Raw genomic sequence first — 15330 nt, 5'->3', positions numbered from 1 at the left:
GCAGCGTTTTGCCAGCGGTATTACAGCGCTGCCACATTGATTTCAATGGGGAACAGCGGTGGAGGAGCGGTAAACACGCCGCTCCTTCACTGCTCCAAAGAAGCTGCTGGCAGGACTTTTCCCTGACGTCCTGCCAGCGCACCGCTGTAGTGTGAAAGCCCTCGGATTTTCACACTACAGACAATTGTGCAGCTTTTTAGGGATTGCAGTCGCTATTTCTAATGCTATAGCGCCTGCAAAACGCCCTGGTGTGAAAGGGGTCTTAGCTTTCACGGCCTGGTGCCCACAGTTACTATGATGGCGCCGTGGAGAGGAGGGGGAAAGGAGCGAGGCTCCGGGTGCCCGCATCGCTGGACTGTGGGACAGGTAAGAGTCTGTTTATTAAAAGTCAGCAGCTAAACTTTTTGTAGCTGCTGACTTTTAACCACCTCGCGCCCACCCTATAGCCGAATGGCGGCCGTAGAGCAGGCGCGTTCGTCCGGGTGGCCGTCCCTGGACGTCCTATTGTTTACTTCCGCAATGCGCGCCACCGCGGGCACGCATCGCGGAAGTTCTGTGTTCGCCGTGTCCCCCAGGGACAGGCAAACACAGATCGCTGTAAACAGCCAATCACAGCGGCTGTTTACAGCGTGATCGGCGTGTCCAATGGGAGATGATCTCATATGTAAACATATGAGATCATCTCTCAGCGCCGCTCTCCCTCCTCACACAGAGTGTGAGAGGGGAGAGATGAACGGCTGCAGCGGCAGCCGTTCTGCTTCGATCTGTGAAAAAAAAAAAAAAAAAGTAAAAAAAAAAGTGCCATTCTCCCCCAGCAGTGCCATCCATCCTCCCCCAGCAGTGCCATCCTGCCCCAGTGCCATCCTGCCCCAGTGCCATCCGCCCCAGTGCCATCCACCCCAGTGCTACCTGCCCCCAGTGCCATCCACCCTAGTGCTACCTGCCCCCAGTGCCATCCACCCCAGTGCTACCTGCCCCCAGTGCCACCTGCCCCCAGTGCCACCTGCCCCCAGTGCCATTTGTCACCAGTGCCATCTGTCATCAGTGCCACGTATAAGTGCCATCTGTCATCAGTGCCACGTGTCATCAGTGCCACATAGTGCCATCTGTCATCAGTGCCACGTATTAGTGCCATCTGTCATCAGTGCCACGTATCAGTGCCATTTGTCATCAGTGCCACTTGTCAGTGTCACGTGCCATCTGTTGTCAGTGTCACGTGTCATCAATGCCACTTATCAGTGCCATCTGTCGTCAGTGTCACGTGTCATCAATGCCACTTATCAGTGCCATCTGTCATCGGTGGCACGTATTAGTGCCATCTGTCATCAGTGCCACGTATTAGTGCCACGTGTCTTCAGTGCCACGTATTAGTGCCACGTGTCATCAGTGCCACATATTAGTGCCACCTGTCATCAGTGCCACATATTAGTGCCATCTGTCATCAGTGCCACATATTAGTGCCATCTGTCATCAGTGCCACGTGTCATCAGTGCCACGTATAAGTGTCATAATTGCCACGTATCAGTGCCATCTGTCATCAGTGTCACGTGTCATTGTCCTGGTGCTTCAAAAGTGTAATAAATAGTCAACAAGTTAGATGTGTAATTTATGTTCCTAGAACACATGATGGCGCTACCTGCGTGTTGGGCCTCTCTATGTGGCCAGGCTGTGAAAAAGTCCCACACATGTGGTATTGTAATACTCAGGAGGAGTAGCAGAATTTTTTGGGGGGTGTCATTTGTGGTATACACATGCCATGTGAGAGAAATAACCTATTACAATGACAATTTTGTGGAGAAAAAAAAATGAAAAATCTTAATTTTGCAAAGAATTGTGGGAAAAATATGACAACATCAAAAAGCTCACTATGCCTCTTACTAAATACCTTGGAATGTCTACTTTCCAAAAAGGGGTCATTTGGGGGGTATTTGTACTTTCCTGACTTGTTCGGGTCACAAGAAGTGAGATAGGCCACCAGTACATCAGATGTGATCAATTTTGTGCGATTCGCACCACAGCTTGTAGACTCTCTAACTTTCACAAAGACCAAATAATATCCACTAATTTGGGTTATTTTTACCAAAGATATGTAGCAGTATAAATTGTGGCCAAAATTTATGAAGAAAAATTAATAATTTGCAAAATTATGTCACAGAAACAAAGAAATATGCGTTTTTTTTTTCAAAATTTTCGGTCTTTTTTCATTTATAGCGCAAAAAATAAAAACCCCAGAGGTGATCAAATACCACCAAAAGAAAGCTCTATTTGTGGGGAAAAAAAGGACAAAAAATTCATTTGGGTACAGTGTTGCATGACTGAGTAATTGTCATTCAAAGTGTGAGAGCACCGAAAGCTGAAAATTGGTCTGGGCAGAATGGTGTTTAAGTGCCCAGTAAGCAAGTGGTTAATAAACTAATAAACAAGTGGAACTCCACTTTAAGTACTTGCTGCCTATTCAAGTACACACAAATGGCCACTAGAGATCACTGCAGAGAAGATCAGCTCATGTACACACTTTAGTTTCAGTTTGCACCTACTTACAATGTATTTACAGCTGGGACTACACTGTTAGAATTTCAAAAGGTTCTTTACGTTTTGAATAGTTGGTGGGGTCAAATTGACAAGTGTTTTCGACCACAGTAACAAGGAAAATCGAAAGAAAAGGAGGAACATTTTTTTCTTATGCCACCGTCTTTCGGGTGTAACATGTAACAAATGGGATCATCAGGGGTGCTGGAATAAGGAGTATTACTTATCTTGTTCTGCACTCTAGCAGTCTCCCTCCATCTGTGTGACTGGTCCTGCAAAGCCTCCTCTCTAAAGCCTGGTACACACTACTAGTTTTTTTTTCATTCAACCTACCTTGCTGAACAAAAAAAAAACTGTCAGCTCAGGTCGAAGCTGCTGTACTAGCTATGCAATGTTAGTACAGCGATTTCTCCTGCTGTGCTATGTGTTCAGGGGGATGCCGCTGCCAGAATACACCAATCGGTCATGTCCCTTCAACAGAAGCCATCCAAACAGCTGGCTTCTGTTGGACCGGCTGCAGTACACACGGGCCAAATGTCAGCCAGTTTCTATTGAACTGACCAATGCCACCCGACATTCAGTCCATGCTTCCTCCACATACAATGTAGTATTCATTTCCCTGCATTGTACATGAAGAAACCAAGGAACCAGCCACAGCCTGGAGCGGCTGGGAGAAGGAGACAGCACCAGAGCCGAGTGGAGCAGAGGTAGTTAATACAGCCTGTTCATCACCCCCGACTAGACATTTTACCCTTGCAGTGATCAGGGGCTCACCACAAGGGTACATTTGAAAGTAAAATTTGCAGATAATGTCTGATTTAAGAAGGCTGTACTGTGATTCTTAATGATTAAAGGTGACACCGGGGAAATATTTCATTTGCTAAAGCATAGGGTTTCAAACAACCGCCATGCCCTATTTTTACTGTTACATTACTCTTTTCACCTTTTTTTTTTTTTTTTTACAATATTTTTATTCAATTTTCAACAGAAGAAATTACAAATTCAGTATCTGACATTGTCGATGCATAAAAGCACAAGAAAATAATACGGAACAATTCAACTATAAAAAGGGAGGAGGAAAGAAACGGTTGTACATGTGTGAAGCAGCAAGGGTATTTCAAAGGGTTACAGGCCCAACCCCTCCAAGTAGTTATCCTGCATCTTGCTCCTATTAGGGGTCCAGAGAGCAGCATCTGAGCCCTCATTATCCAATCCTCCCTTTTTTGACTTCAGTGCCACAGTACCTCCTAAATATATGATAATAAAAGAAAAAAAAGAAAAAGGAGAGGGGGTACGGGCACTTGTGTTTTCAGGTGCACTCAATTGAACGAAAGTAGCTATAGTAAGAAAGGATAAAGAAGTAAGAAATAAAAAGCAAAAAGAAGAAAGAAAGAAAAAGAAGAAGAAGAAGAAGAAGGATGCACTCCAGTTCCCGGGGACCACCCCCCAGCCCCACATCAGAAGGACTCCCTTTACTCAGTTACCAGATCTCTAATCCAAGGTTCCCACACTCTATTAAACCAAGCCATTCTGTCAGCGAGTATTGCCGATAAACGTTCATTCACCATTATCCAGGACAATTTTGCTTTAAGTAAGTAAAACGGAACAATTGGTGATTTCCACGATTTAGCTATGGAGATCCTTGCTGCCACAAAGATAAAAGTTATAAGCCTGCTCATTGGCTTTGAAGCCCCTTCTACGGGGCGTCCCAGCAGCGCGTGCAGGGGCGATTTGCGGAGGTTCACTCGGGTCAAAGAATATATAAAATTGTATGTGCGTATCCAAAACCGTCGCACCTTCGGGCACGACCACCATATATGATACATTGTACCATCCGCATTACAGCCCCTAAAACACCGCGGAGACGCCCCAGGGGCGAAGGTGGCCAGACGGGCCGGAACCATATACCACCTCATCAACACCTTATAGTTTGCTTCAATCAAAGATGTGTTAATGAAAGATTTTGATGCACTTCGTATTACTTTGTTCCACTCCTCCATCGTCAAAGTGACATGCATATCCCCTTCCCATCTCTCCATGTATGGCAATTTCTGAGAAGGGGGGAACAAAATATTGTATAGCCGAGATATGTGACCCGTGAGGCCGTCGTACGTCCTACAAATAGTTTCCATCGGGGTGCATGTGGTGAGTGCAGAAGTGCGACTCAGTGACGCCAAAAAGTGCGCTATTTGAGTATAGCGATAGAATTCTGCCCTCGGAAGCTGATACTTTTCTTGCAGGGACGCTCGCGACAGAGCCCCCTTATGGTCACACAAGTCAGCTATCCGAAGTAAACCCTTGTTGGTCCACCATGAAAACTCTTGGGGGCGAAGACCCGGGGCGAACACCGGGTTGTTAAGCAAAGGGGCTAGCGGGGCATGTCCGGATTTGAAGTTATGGGTAGTAGTTAGCCTATCCCACAAATTTAGAGAGAAGGACAAAGTCGGGCACATCACCGTGGGCCGGTCCTTTTCACCTTTTTAACTCTTTTTTACCCCATTTCAGTGCTGCTGATCTTATCTATCCTCTTTCAGTCACATCCTGTCTACATGCACTCAATCCCGCAACAGCTGCCCCTCATTGTTCTCATCTGATTTCCCAATGACTATGGTGATCCATCCCTGAGCAATGTCCATGGCCAAAGTTTCCATCAGCTGTGCATGTGACAAGGTGACAACAGAGACACAACTTGGAGAAAGTTGTCACCTCCAGTAACACGAAGCGTCCAAACAAAGACCTTCATGGTAGTATCATCAGGTTATATTGTAATGAAAGTTTGACATATAAAAAAGACTGAAAATTATTTTTAAATAGACATTAGCAAGTTAAATCATAAGATTTTAGTGATTGGGTTTCAATCTATTCTGGGGCCGTTTCAGTTCCTTTTAGTCAGCCTCACCAGTACTTGTCTGGATGCTGAAACCCAAAGAAGACTTCTGTAGTTGTTCGGACCTTAAGAGCCCTTTCACACTGCGCCGCCTAGGGCGTCAGCGATAAAGCGGCACTATTTTTAGTGGTGCTATTCGGCCGCTAGCGGTGCGGTTTTACCCCCGCTGTCGGCCAAAAAGGGGTTAAATCTGCCCTTAAAACGCAGGTGGAGCAGTGTTTTTCCGGCGGTATCGCAGCGCTGCCCCATTGATTTCAATGAGGAGCAGCGGTGGAGGAGCGGTGAGTTCACCGCTCCTTTACCACTCCAAAGAAGCTGCTGGCAGGACTTTTTCTGACGCCCTGCCAACGCAACGCTCCAGTGTGAAACCCCTCGGGCTTTCACACTGGAGTGCATTGAGCAGCTGTTTTAGGGCGTTTTGCAGGCGCTATTTTTAACCCTATAGCGCCTTCAAAACGCCCTCAGTGTGAAAGGGGTCTAAAGTATAACTAAAGGCAAAACTTTTTCCTGGTGCCTCCACGGCAGCATACCTATGATAAGCTCTCAAAACAGAAAGAGGAATCAGCACCACAGAACCACCTGGACAATTGTGGATCCCAATTGAGAATGTTGCTGCTCAATCCTAGTAAAATACTAGTAGATAAAAATAATAAATTAGTTTGCAGCACAAAACTGTCCACAATGTCCTGTGAATGTCCACAATTGTGTTGAAAATTTGTACCAAATATATATTAATTCTAAAAAAGGACTTTGTATGGTTGAAAAATATCTCAGCCCTTTACTTAAACAATCTACCCCTCCTTTTATGTTTGGAATTACTTAAATAATATAATAAATAATCTGAAATCAAGTGAAACTGCAAATTCTCTGTATGATTATCTGAATAAAGTGAAAGTGTTTATTCACTGAATACATATCCGTGATGTCGCAACATTCAATGTGTTGAAAACAACATTCTCAAATCTATAAACAATGGTGTGTGTAATAAAATTAAACTCCTGCAAAAAACTATAAATGACCAAAAACTATATAAAAAATAAGTGTATAAAACTAAAAAAAAAAATTAATTTATGTACACTTAATCTTAAACTGTGCAATACCATATATATGCCATATTTATGTGTGAAAAAGGAAAAAAAAAAAAATATATATATATATATATATATATATATATATATATATATATATATATATATATATATAAATATTTTCTTAAAACAAAACCAAAAAACAACCGCTTGATATCTCCCAAAATGCATCCATGCAAAAAAAGTTAAAAAAATTCCAAAACTTAAATCAGAGTTCTCAATCAAAAGGCTGAAACAGCGTGATCCAACACTTCTTAGATTCAGATGTCCAATAAGCTCCTTTCATCAGAAAAGTTCTAAAGTGACTCACCAACAGTTGTGGCTGGTAAAATTATAGACCAGCAATTGCACAGAATAAAATATTTAGGTTATTCCTACTCTGTGGACTCCAACTTCTCAGCCTGTTAGGCCCCTTTCACAAAAATAGCGCCGATTTACCGCCGACGCCGCTCCCGCCCCAGTGTGAAAGGGGCCTTATTATCTCCTCCAACCCCTGTATATGATCCATTTCCAAGTATGCAATAGTGGGATGCTGTATCTCTCTCCACTCTGATTTCAATCTCTCCACCCTTCAGTATTTCTTCCAGAATTAACCACCGGCAATTAAGGGGAAGGAGAAAGGAAAAATTTCTTACGTGTCTGCCCGACACTAGGGAACAATAGTGTTATTAATAATGTGATCCTGTGTTCCAAAACCCAAGAGCCTAATCTCTGTAAAACAGCTTGATGGTGTCAGCGTCCTAGCCTCCGCTCTACTAGTTTCGTTGTGCTAGCGTCCTCACGGAACGGCCGCTGTGCCAAGATAGTGATATCCTGTGTTCACTAAGCAGCGGGACAGCTGCTTGGCATGTGACCTGGAAGCTAGTGACAGTCATTGAGGCCGTTCCGTGAGGATGTTATATAGTATATATCTACATACCGTACATATAGATATGGTCCTACTTTAAGGCCTGGTTCACACCTATGCATTTTTTTTGCACGCTTATAGTTTTGCAGAAACACACTACAGTCCTTTTATCATGGTTTCCTATGGATGTAGTTCACATCTGTGCATTTTATGGAAAGGGCCAGGGACTTTTTTTTGTTTTTTTTGTTCCATAGACAATGGATGAAAAGCATGTTTTGAGAAACGCAAAATGCACCTGCATTGGTGTGAATCAAGCCTAAAAAATAATCCTTGTACATTAGCACATGTTAATGGGAAAGAAAATAAATCATAATTGTACAGTACCTAAAAGAAATAAGTCATTATTTATGATTAAATATCCACTTCAATACTGGACAATTGCAGTCATGCAACACTGTACCCAAATTAATTTTTAATAATTTTCCTTCCACGAATAGAGCTTTCTTTTGGTGGTATTTAATCACTGCTGGGTTTTTTATTTTTTACTAAAATATTTTTTGAAAAAAAAAACGTTTTTCTTAGTTTCGGTCAGTAAATTATGTAAAAAAAGTAATATTTCTCTTTCACTGATGGGCACTGATGAAGTGGCACTTATGGGCACTGCTAGATGGCACTTATATGCGGCACCGATGAGCACTGATGGGCTGCACTGATGGGCATTGATGGGCAGCACTGATGAGCAGGCACTGAAAGGCAGCACTGACTGGCATCACTAATGGGCACTGATTGATGGCACTGGGGGCTTTACTATAACCTGTCCTGGTGTCCCCTGTGAGAAGATGCCGCTGATCGGCTCACCTCACCACACACTCTGTCAGTGTGAGACGATGAGAGACAAATTGCTGCATTTACATGTGACCGGCTGTGATTGGACACAGCTGATCACATGGTTAATATCCCACTCTGCGTGGAATCTGGTGTCAAACGTATTTTTTTACTGTCAAAATAAAAAAGTTTCTAAAGTGGAACTTCCGCTCATCGGAACCCCCCCCCTTCGGTGTCACAGTTGGCACCTTTCAGGGGGGAGGGGGGTGCAGATACCTGTCTAAGACAGGTATTTGCACCCACTTCCTGCATAGACTCCCATGGGAGTCTATGTTTCTTCCTGTATCAGCGCGCTGTCTGCTGGGACACACACGAGTGTGGACCATTCTCATTGCGCTGCGTGACTCGCGCATGCGCAGTGGGGAACCGGGAAGTGAAGCCGCAACGCTTCACTTCCTGATTCCCTCACCTAGAATGGCGGCAGCCTCGGCTGCTGACATCGCTGGACCCTGGGACAGGTGAGTGTCCATTTATTAAAAGTCAGCAGCTGTAGTATTTATAGCTGCTGGCTTTTAATATTTTTTTTTCCAGTGGGCTCCCTCTTTAATATCTGTAACTGTCCATTTGAATATTTCTCCTATGAGGCTGACAGTTCTTTAAGTCTTGCACTGTCTTATCTTCCAGTAATATATGACCCTTGGCTCTTGTCTTGTGACTTAGAAAGGAAGTCACTAATCTATTGCATTCCAGACCCTTTTGAGAGGAAGCTAAAGTGACAGTCAGTATATTTAACCCTTAATGGGGCCAACTTGAGAGCAAGATAAGTCGTGTTACCCATCTACATGCCAATTATCAGCAAACAAAAAGGGTGAAAGTTCCCTTTTCTGCATAGCACACTAAAGCTATCTTAGAACAGAAAGTATTCACATATCTTGCATTACATATCCCAAAAATAAGAGGATTATTAATTGTATCCATGGATTTTTTCCGACGGATGTTGGCTCAAACTTGTCTTGCATACACACGGTCACACAAAGTTGGTCAGAAATTGCAAACGTCAAGAACACGGTGATGTACACCACATACGGCGAGCCGAGAAAAATGAAGTTCAATAGCCAGTGCGGCTCTTCTGCTTGATTCCGAGCATGCGTGGAACTTTGTGCTTCGGAATTTGTTGTCGGAAAATTTGAGATCCAGATCTCAAATACTGTGTGACGGAAATTCCGATGGAAAATGTCCAATGGAGCCTACACACGGTCGGAATTTCCGACAAAAAGCTCCCATTGAACATTTTCTTTAGCAAAATCTGAGCGTGTGTACGGGGCATTAGAAGGACAGTGGGCAGAACCATGGACATCATTTAATCATGTCCAAAACCGACAACTGCACATCTAATGGAATAGAGCCTGCCTTACTTACTGGCTGGAGGACATCCAGCATCATCTAGCACTTTTCTCCTCCTCTTTCGTTCATTGGATTGGACTTCTTTCCTAGAAAGCTCTTCATGGAAGTTCAACATAATATGTGGGAATTACCTAGGGTGGTCATGCTGAGTCTATGGGCTGAACGTAAGATATTTAACAGATTCCACTATCTGCACTAATTAGTGCAGATGGATGAGTCTCCCCTTCTCCTGCTTCTGGACGAATGGTCAAACATTCCCATAGACACACTCCTAAACCTTGTGGACAGCCTTCCCAGAAGAGTTGAAGCTGTTATAGCTGCAAAGGGTGGGCCAACTCAATATTGAACCCTACCGACTAAGAATGGGATGCCATTAAAGTTCATGCATGTGTAAAGAGTGCACAAAGCAAGATCTATAAAGACGTGGATGAGCGAGTTTGGGGTGGAGGAACTTGACTGGCCTGCACGGAGTCCTGACCTCAACCCAATAGGACACCTTAGGGATGAATAAGATCTGAGACTGTGAGCCAGGCGTTTTCATCCAACATCAGTGCCCGACCTCGCAAATGCGCTTCTGAAAGAATGGTCAAACATTCCCATAGACACACTCCTAAACCTTGTGGACAGCCTTCCTAGAAGAGTTGATGCTGTTATAGCTTCAATGGCTGGGCCAACTCAATATTGAACCCTATGGACTGAAGCCCCATACACACTATCAGATTTCCTGCTGGTTTTTGTCTTCACATTTACCAAAACCATGTAGTAGAAGGGCCTGCCTGATTGCATCCGAACTGAAACTCCTAAAGTTTGACCTCATATTATATGGTTTTGGTAAATCCAAAGACAAAAATCAGCAGAAAATCTGATAGTGTGTATGGGGCTTAATACTGGGATGCCATTAAAGTTCATATATGTGTAAAGGCAGGCATCCCAATACTTTTGGTAATATAGGGAATGAGTATAACAGTATACCCATAAAGTGACACCTAATGTCTCCCCCATGTGCAGCAGATGGAGATCGTAACTCATGGTGTATCATGGCCTTTCTATATTTGTTAGGCATTATGGGGGATGTGACATGAGTATTCTTCTGTTGGAATCAGTCCAATTGTGTTTACTGACCCCTTTAAAATCAGTTGTGGGCGACCTTACCCTTTGACCATATCAAAGAAGACAATGTTGCTGAATCTTCGGGTCCATAACGGAAAACACAAAGTGTGTTTAATTAAAAAAATCAACTGCTGCTGAAAACTGAGACATTTTAAGATCAAAAGCTAAGATTTAAAAATTAGCTCCAGAGAATATGCAAAATGTTTCCCAAAATAGCACAAATAATGAGCAGTGGGCATGGCAGATAATTGGAGAGTGAATTAGTTGAGAGGGGCAGGGAGCAGACAGAAATGACTTGCTATGCCCAAGCAGGGTGGAAGCAATGCCATCAGAGGGCAGAGGTATTGTGTGCATGTGTGTGTGGGCACGCTTAGCGTGTATGTGCTTAGCATGTTTGCATCCAGGTTGATCTTGCACAGGAATTTTGGAGGGAGTGGAGGGGCACTGCATGCTCAGTCCTGCATCTGTTTGTATGAGGGGGTGGTATTCCATCATACAAGCTTTCTCTTTTGTAATCTGACTCTAGGATTCAGGTTCAGCAAACCCAGGTAATCAGTAACCAGACTGGATCATCCGATGAGACAAGAGGTGGTGTGATTCTGCTTTTCCCCACCCAAATTGGGGCTTCAGAAAGCAAACTTTGTGAGTAGTCTAACCCTTTTCCTATTTTTCTTATTCTGTAAGGTCTTTGTACTGTTATTCTTCCTATAGTTATTTATTATCTGTCTGTCCATCTGTCACCTGTCAAGTGTAATAATCAGGGACCTTTACTGATATCCTGTGATCACTTTCAGGTTGTACCGGTGGTGGTGGTGGTGTTTGCTCAGGGTCACGCCATGATCCTACCTGGCTCCTTTTTGTTGTTGACCTTCTGCTTGGTTCTTGGACCACTCCAGATTGTGGCGGACGAGGCTGACTATGAAGAAGAGATTGTCCTCAGGCTTGTCATGGAAGAAGATGCCCAAGTTGACAGTGAGAAGAAGATGACTCCTGGGGTTTTCCTCTGGAGTAACAAGGTACAAAATGCTGCTTGACCCAAAATCTTGAAATGTCTCAGATATTTTAAAGTATCATAATGACCTATTTATGATAAAAAGGCTGTGAAACACTTTCCCTTGACTGATGTAATTCCATGGTTTGGTTGCATAGGATATCCCTCTTGTAAATTATAGTAAAAGATACAGAGTATGATTTCAGAGAAGTTTTTACTTTAGTTTAGGTATCCTGTTTTTCACAGCTTGGGAGACGCTATGTTCTTTTATAATTTTCCCTTTCAATTAATTGAGTTTTAAGAAAAAAATATAATGCATATTCAGTAAGCAGTTACTTTAAATTATTACCTTTATTTTTTGCCTTTCCTTATTTTTCTTACTGTACTTTTATTGTGATTTGTAGACTACCCACTAGTAGAATACCATAACTTGTTAAAAAAGAATGTTCTTTAGTAAGGAAAATACATTTGACATTAATAATTATGCTACCAAAATTGCTGTGTTTCTCTTTTGCTGGAGACCGCCATTTTGCTGAAGCCCAGAGCCCCAGCAGTAAATCATAAATTGTAAATCAAAAAACTGTTAAATTCCTGGAATGCCAGAATTGTTAACTGTCACATTTTCTTGTGTTCTCAATCAAACTGTGAAACCATCAAATGGCTGGGGTCACATGCAACTGAGCACATGTGCAGAACCATGGCATTTGCAGATCAAACAGAAGCAGCTTCCTGTAAGGATGCCATCACACCTGAGCATAGTGTCTTTAAAAGTTTTTTTCTGTGTTTTTTTATCTGCAACTTGCGTGTTTATATTGAGCGTTGGTGTTTTTTTATTAGCTATAGAGAATAATCTGTTACATCATTTGTTGCTAGGTATTTCAGCTTTTTTAGCTTTTCTTTCTTTTCCAATGTTTTTATTCAGAAAGTTTTAACAAGTACAAAATCGACATTTATCATCTTAGTGCAAAGTAATTGTACAGGTGATAGGTTGATTATGAGTCGGTTACATCATACATTGCTTTGTATTTTTGTGAGGTTATATGTATCCTTGTCCCCGCTTTAGATTTATTCAGTAAGGACAGACCTGTACCGGGCATTACAAGAACATTAAACCCAAGATAGAAAACAAGAAGAAGGAACCTCCCCTAAATGGTGCACAAGTGTGCTTCAACATGTCACTCTGAGAACTGTGAGGGGAGGCCCCTTCTCCCTTCTCCCTCTGTCACCTCTGCTAGGTGTGACCAACTAGATTAACTTCTAAGTGGGCCCAGGGGCCCCAATTGGTCCGTGGGCCTCTGAAGGCCAACTCCAGTTGATAGAAAAGAGAGAGAAGAAGAGAAGGGTAGGAAGAAAAGTAGAGGATAGTGGGGGGGGGGGCGGGTGCACCCCGGTCCCGGAGAGAAGAACTCCTGAGCCACTCCCATCTCATTATGTGGCCGAGAGGTATAGAGGTAGATCCAGGGGTCCCATATTTTATTGAACCAAGCTATCTTATCATTTAAAATTGCAGAGAGGTGTTCGTTCACCATTACCCATGATAGTTTTTAGCTTTTAGCGGGTGAGAAGGGATCATTGGGGATTTACAAGATTTGGTAATCGCTATTCTTGCTGCAACAAATATGAAAGCGATGAGTCGCTTCGTGTGCCTCGATGTCCCCTCTACTGGGCGTCCCAACAGTGCCTGCAGGGGCGACTTAGTGAGATTTGTTTGAGTCAGTGAATATATGAAATTGTATGTGCGTATCCAAAACCTTTGCACTTTTTGTCCACCATGTATGAAAGATGGTGCCGTCTATAGTACATCCTCTGCAGCATTGCGGGGAGGCCCCCAGGACAAAGGTTGCAACCCTTGTTGGGACCATATATCACCTCATCAAGACTTTGTAGTTTTCCTCTATCAGCGAGGTGTTGATATGATTTAGATGCTTTTTGTGTCATTTTGCACCATTCCTCTGCTTCTAAGTTGATTTCTATATCTTGCTCCCATTTTTGCATGTAAAACAGTTTTTGAAAAGTCAAGGTTAAAATACTATAGATCTTCGATATGTGACCAGTGTGTCTGTCGAGGGTGCTGCAAACATTTTCCATTGGGGTGGATGTAGTTAGATCCGAAGTGCAATTTAATGTTGCTAGGTAATGGGCTATCTGTGTATAGCAGGGATATGCAATTAGCGGACCTCCAGCTGTTGCAAAACTACAAGTCCCATCATGCCTCTGGGTGTCATGCTTGTGGCTCTCAGAGTCTTGCTATGCCTCAGGGGACTTGTAGTTTTGCAACAGGAGGTCCACTAATTGCATATCCCTGGAGTATAGCAATATAATTCTGAATTTGGGAGTTGGTACTTTTCCTGGAGGACCTGTTTCGACAGAGCACCTCTATTTGAAGCAGACATTTGTTGGTCCACCACGTAAATTCCTGGGGGTGAAGACCCGCGATGAATGAAGGATTATTGAACAGTGGTGCTAACGGGGTGTGTGGGGACTTAAATTTGTATGTAGCTACCAATCTGTCCCATAGAATTAAAGAGAAGTATAGAGTAGGGTACAGAATTGTCGGTCTATCTCTCCCTTTCATCCACATTAAGTGACTGTTTGGATGCAAGGAGGATTCCATTGTCATCCAGAGTGGTTTGGACTGTTGTGTGTGGAATCAAATCAGTTGGGACAGTTGCGTTGCATGGTAGTACTTAATCAGATCTGGTACCCCCAGGCCCCCCTTCAGTTTTGGTGTATATAATGTTCATCTATTCACCCTGCTTTTTTAGCTTTTCTATTAGCTTTTATTTCTTGTTTTATTATTATTATTTATTTATTTATTTTTGTTAGGGTAAGGGTTAGGAGTTGGGGTTAGGGTTAGGATTAGGGGTAGGGTTATTATTTTTATTTTATTTTGTTAAGTTTAAGGTGTTTATACTACTACTACTACTACTATTAATAATAATAATAATAATAATAATAATAACAATACATGAATAAATAACAAATGGAGGAATTGAGGAATTTGAGACGTTAAATTAAGCCATGGGCAGGTAAGGTCATGTGCCTCCATCCCTATCCTTCACATAAAGTCCAACTCCCTTGCTGCTTTTTCTTCATGAATAAATGAATGTAAAATAAATACACAAATAAATAAAAATAATCATAAATAAATAATAAAAAAATTCAATAAATGAATCCTAAGTAATAATAAAAAATTAACCCATAATCTTAACCCTTAATAAAAAAAATATACAACAAAAATAATAATAATAAATAACACTCTAACTCTAAGCAAGCCCTTGTACACACGGTCGGAGATTCCGATGGAATGTGTCCGATCGGACTGTTTTGTCGGATATTCCGACTGTGTGTGGTCTACATCTGACTGTTTACAACTTGTTGGTAAAATTTTCCGACAAAATGCTCCGATCGGACATACTGCGATCATCTGTAGAGAATTCCGATCGGACAAAGTGGCACGCATGCTCAGATCAAATTCCTACACCAAAGCTATTTGCTTACAACTTTGAACGTAGTCCCATCGTAACGAAATAACGTCATCACGTCGGATTTTCCGACAACTTTGTCATACCGTGTGTATGCAACAGTTTCGGACAAAATCCGTCGGACAACATCCGACGTATTTGGTTGTCGGAATCTCCAACCGTGT

General features: G+C 42.6%; 1 protein-coding gene across 2 annotated transcripts in view; it reads left to right on the top strand.

The window, feature by feature from the left end:
* Positions 1 to 11203: 11203 nt before the first annotated feature.
* Positions 11204 to 15330, top strand: part of PCSK9 (proprotein convertase subtilisin/kexin type 9) — a 43979-nt gene continuing 39852 nt past the window's right edge. The window contains exons 1-2 of one of the 2 annotated variants that reach the window (XM_077453255.1): positions 11204 to 11332; positions 11485 to 11706. In XM_077453255.1, coding sequence (XP_077309381.1) covers positions 11527 to 11706 — 180 coding nt within the window. In that variant the 5' untranslated portion in view covers positions 11204 to 11332; positions 11485 to 11526. Of the gene's footprint in view, positions 11333 to 11399; positions 11707 to 15330 lie in introns of those variants that run through there. The other variant, XM_077453256.1, reaches the window with a different exon arrangement.

The sequence above is a fragment of the Lithobates pipiens genome, unplaced genomic scaffold (genome assembly GCF_037356315.1).
Source record: "Lithobates pipiens isolate NorthernLeopardFrog02 unplaced genomic scaffold, aLitPip1_a1.2 Scaffold_23, whole genome shotgun sequence".
Lineage (NCBI taxonomy): Eukaryota > Metazoa > Chordata > Amphibia > Anura > Ranidae > Lithobates > Lithobates pipiens.
This window is presented reverse-complemented; position numbering and strand designations above follow the sequence as displayed.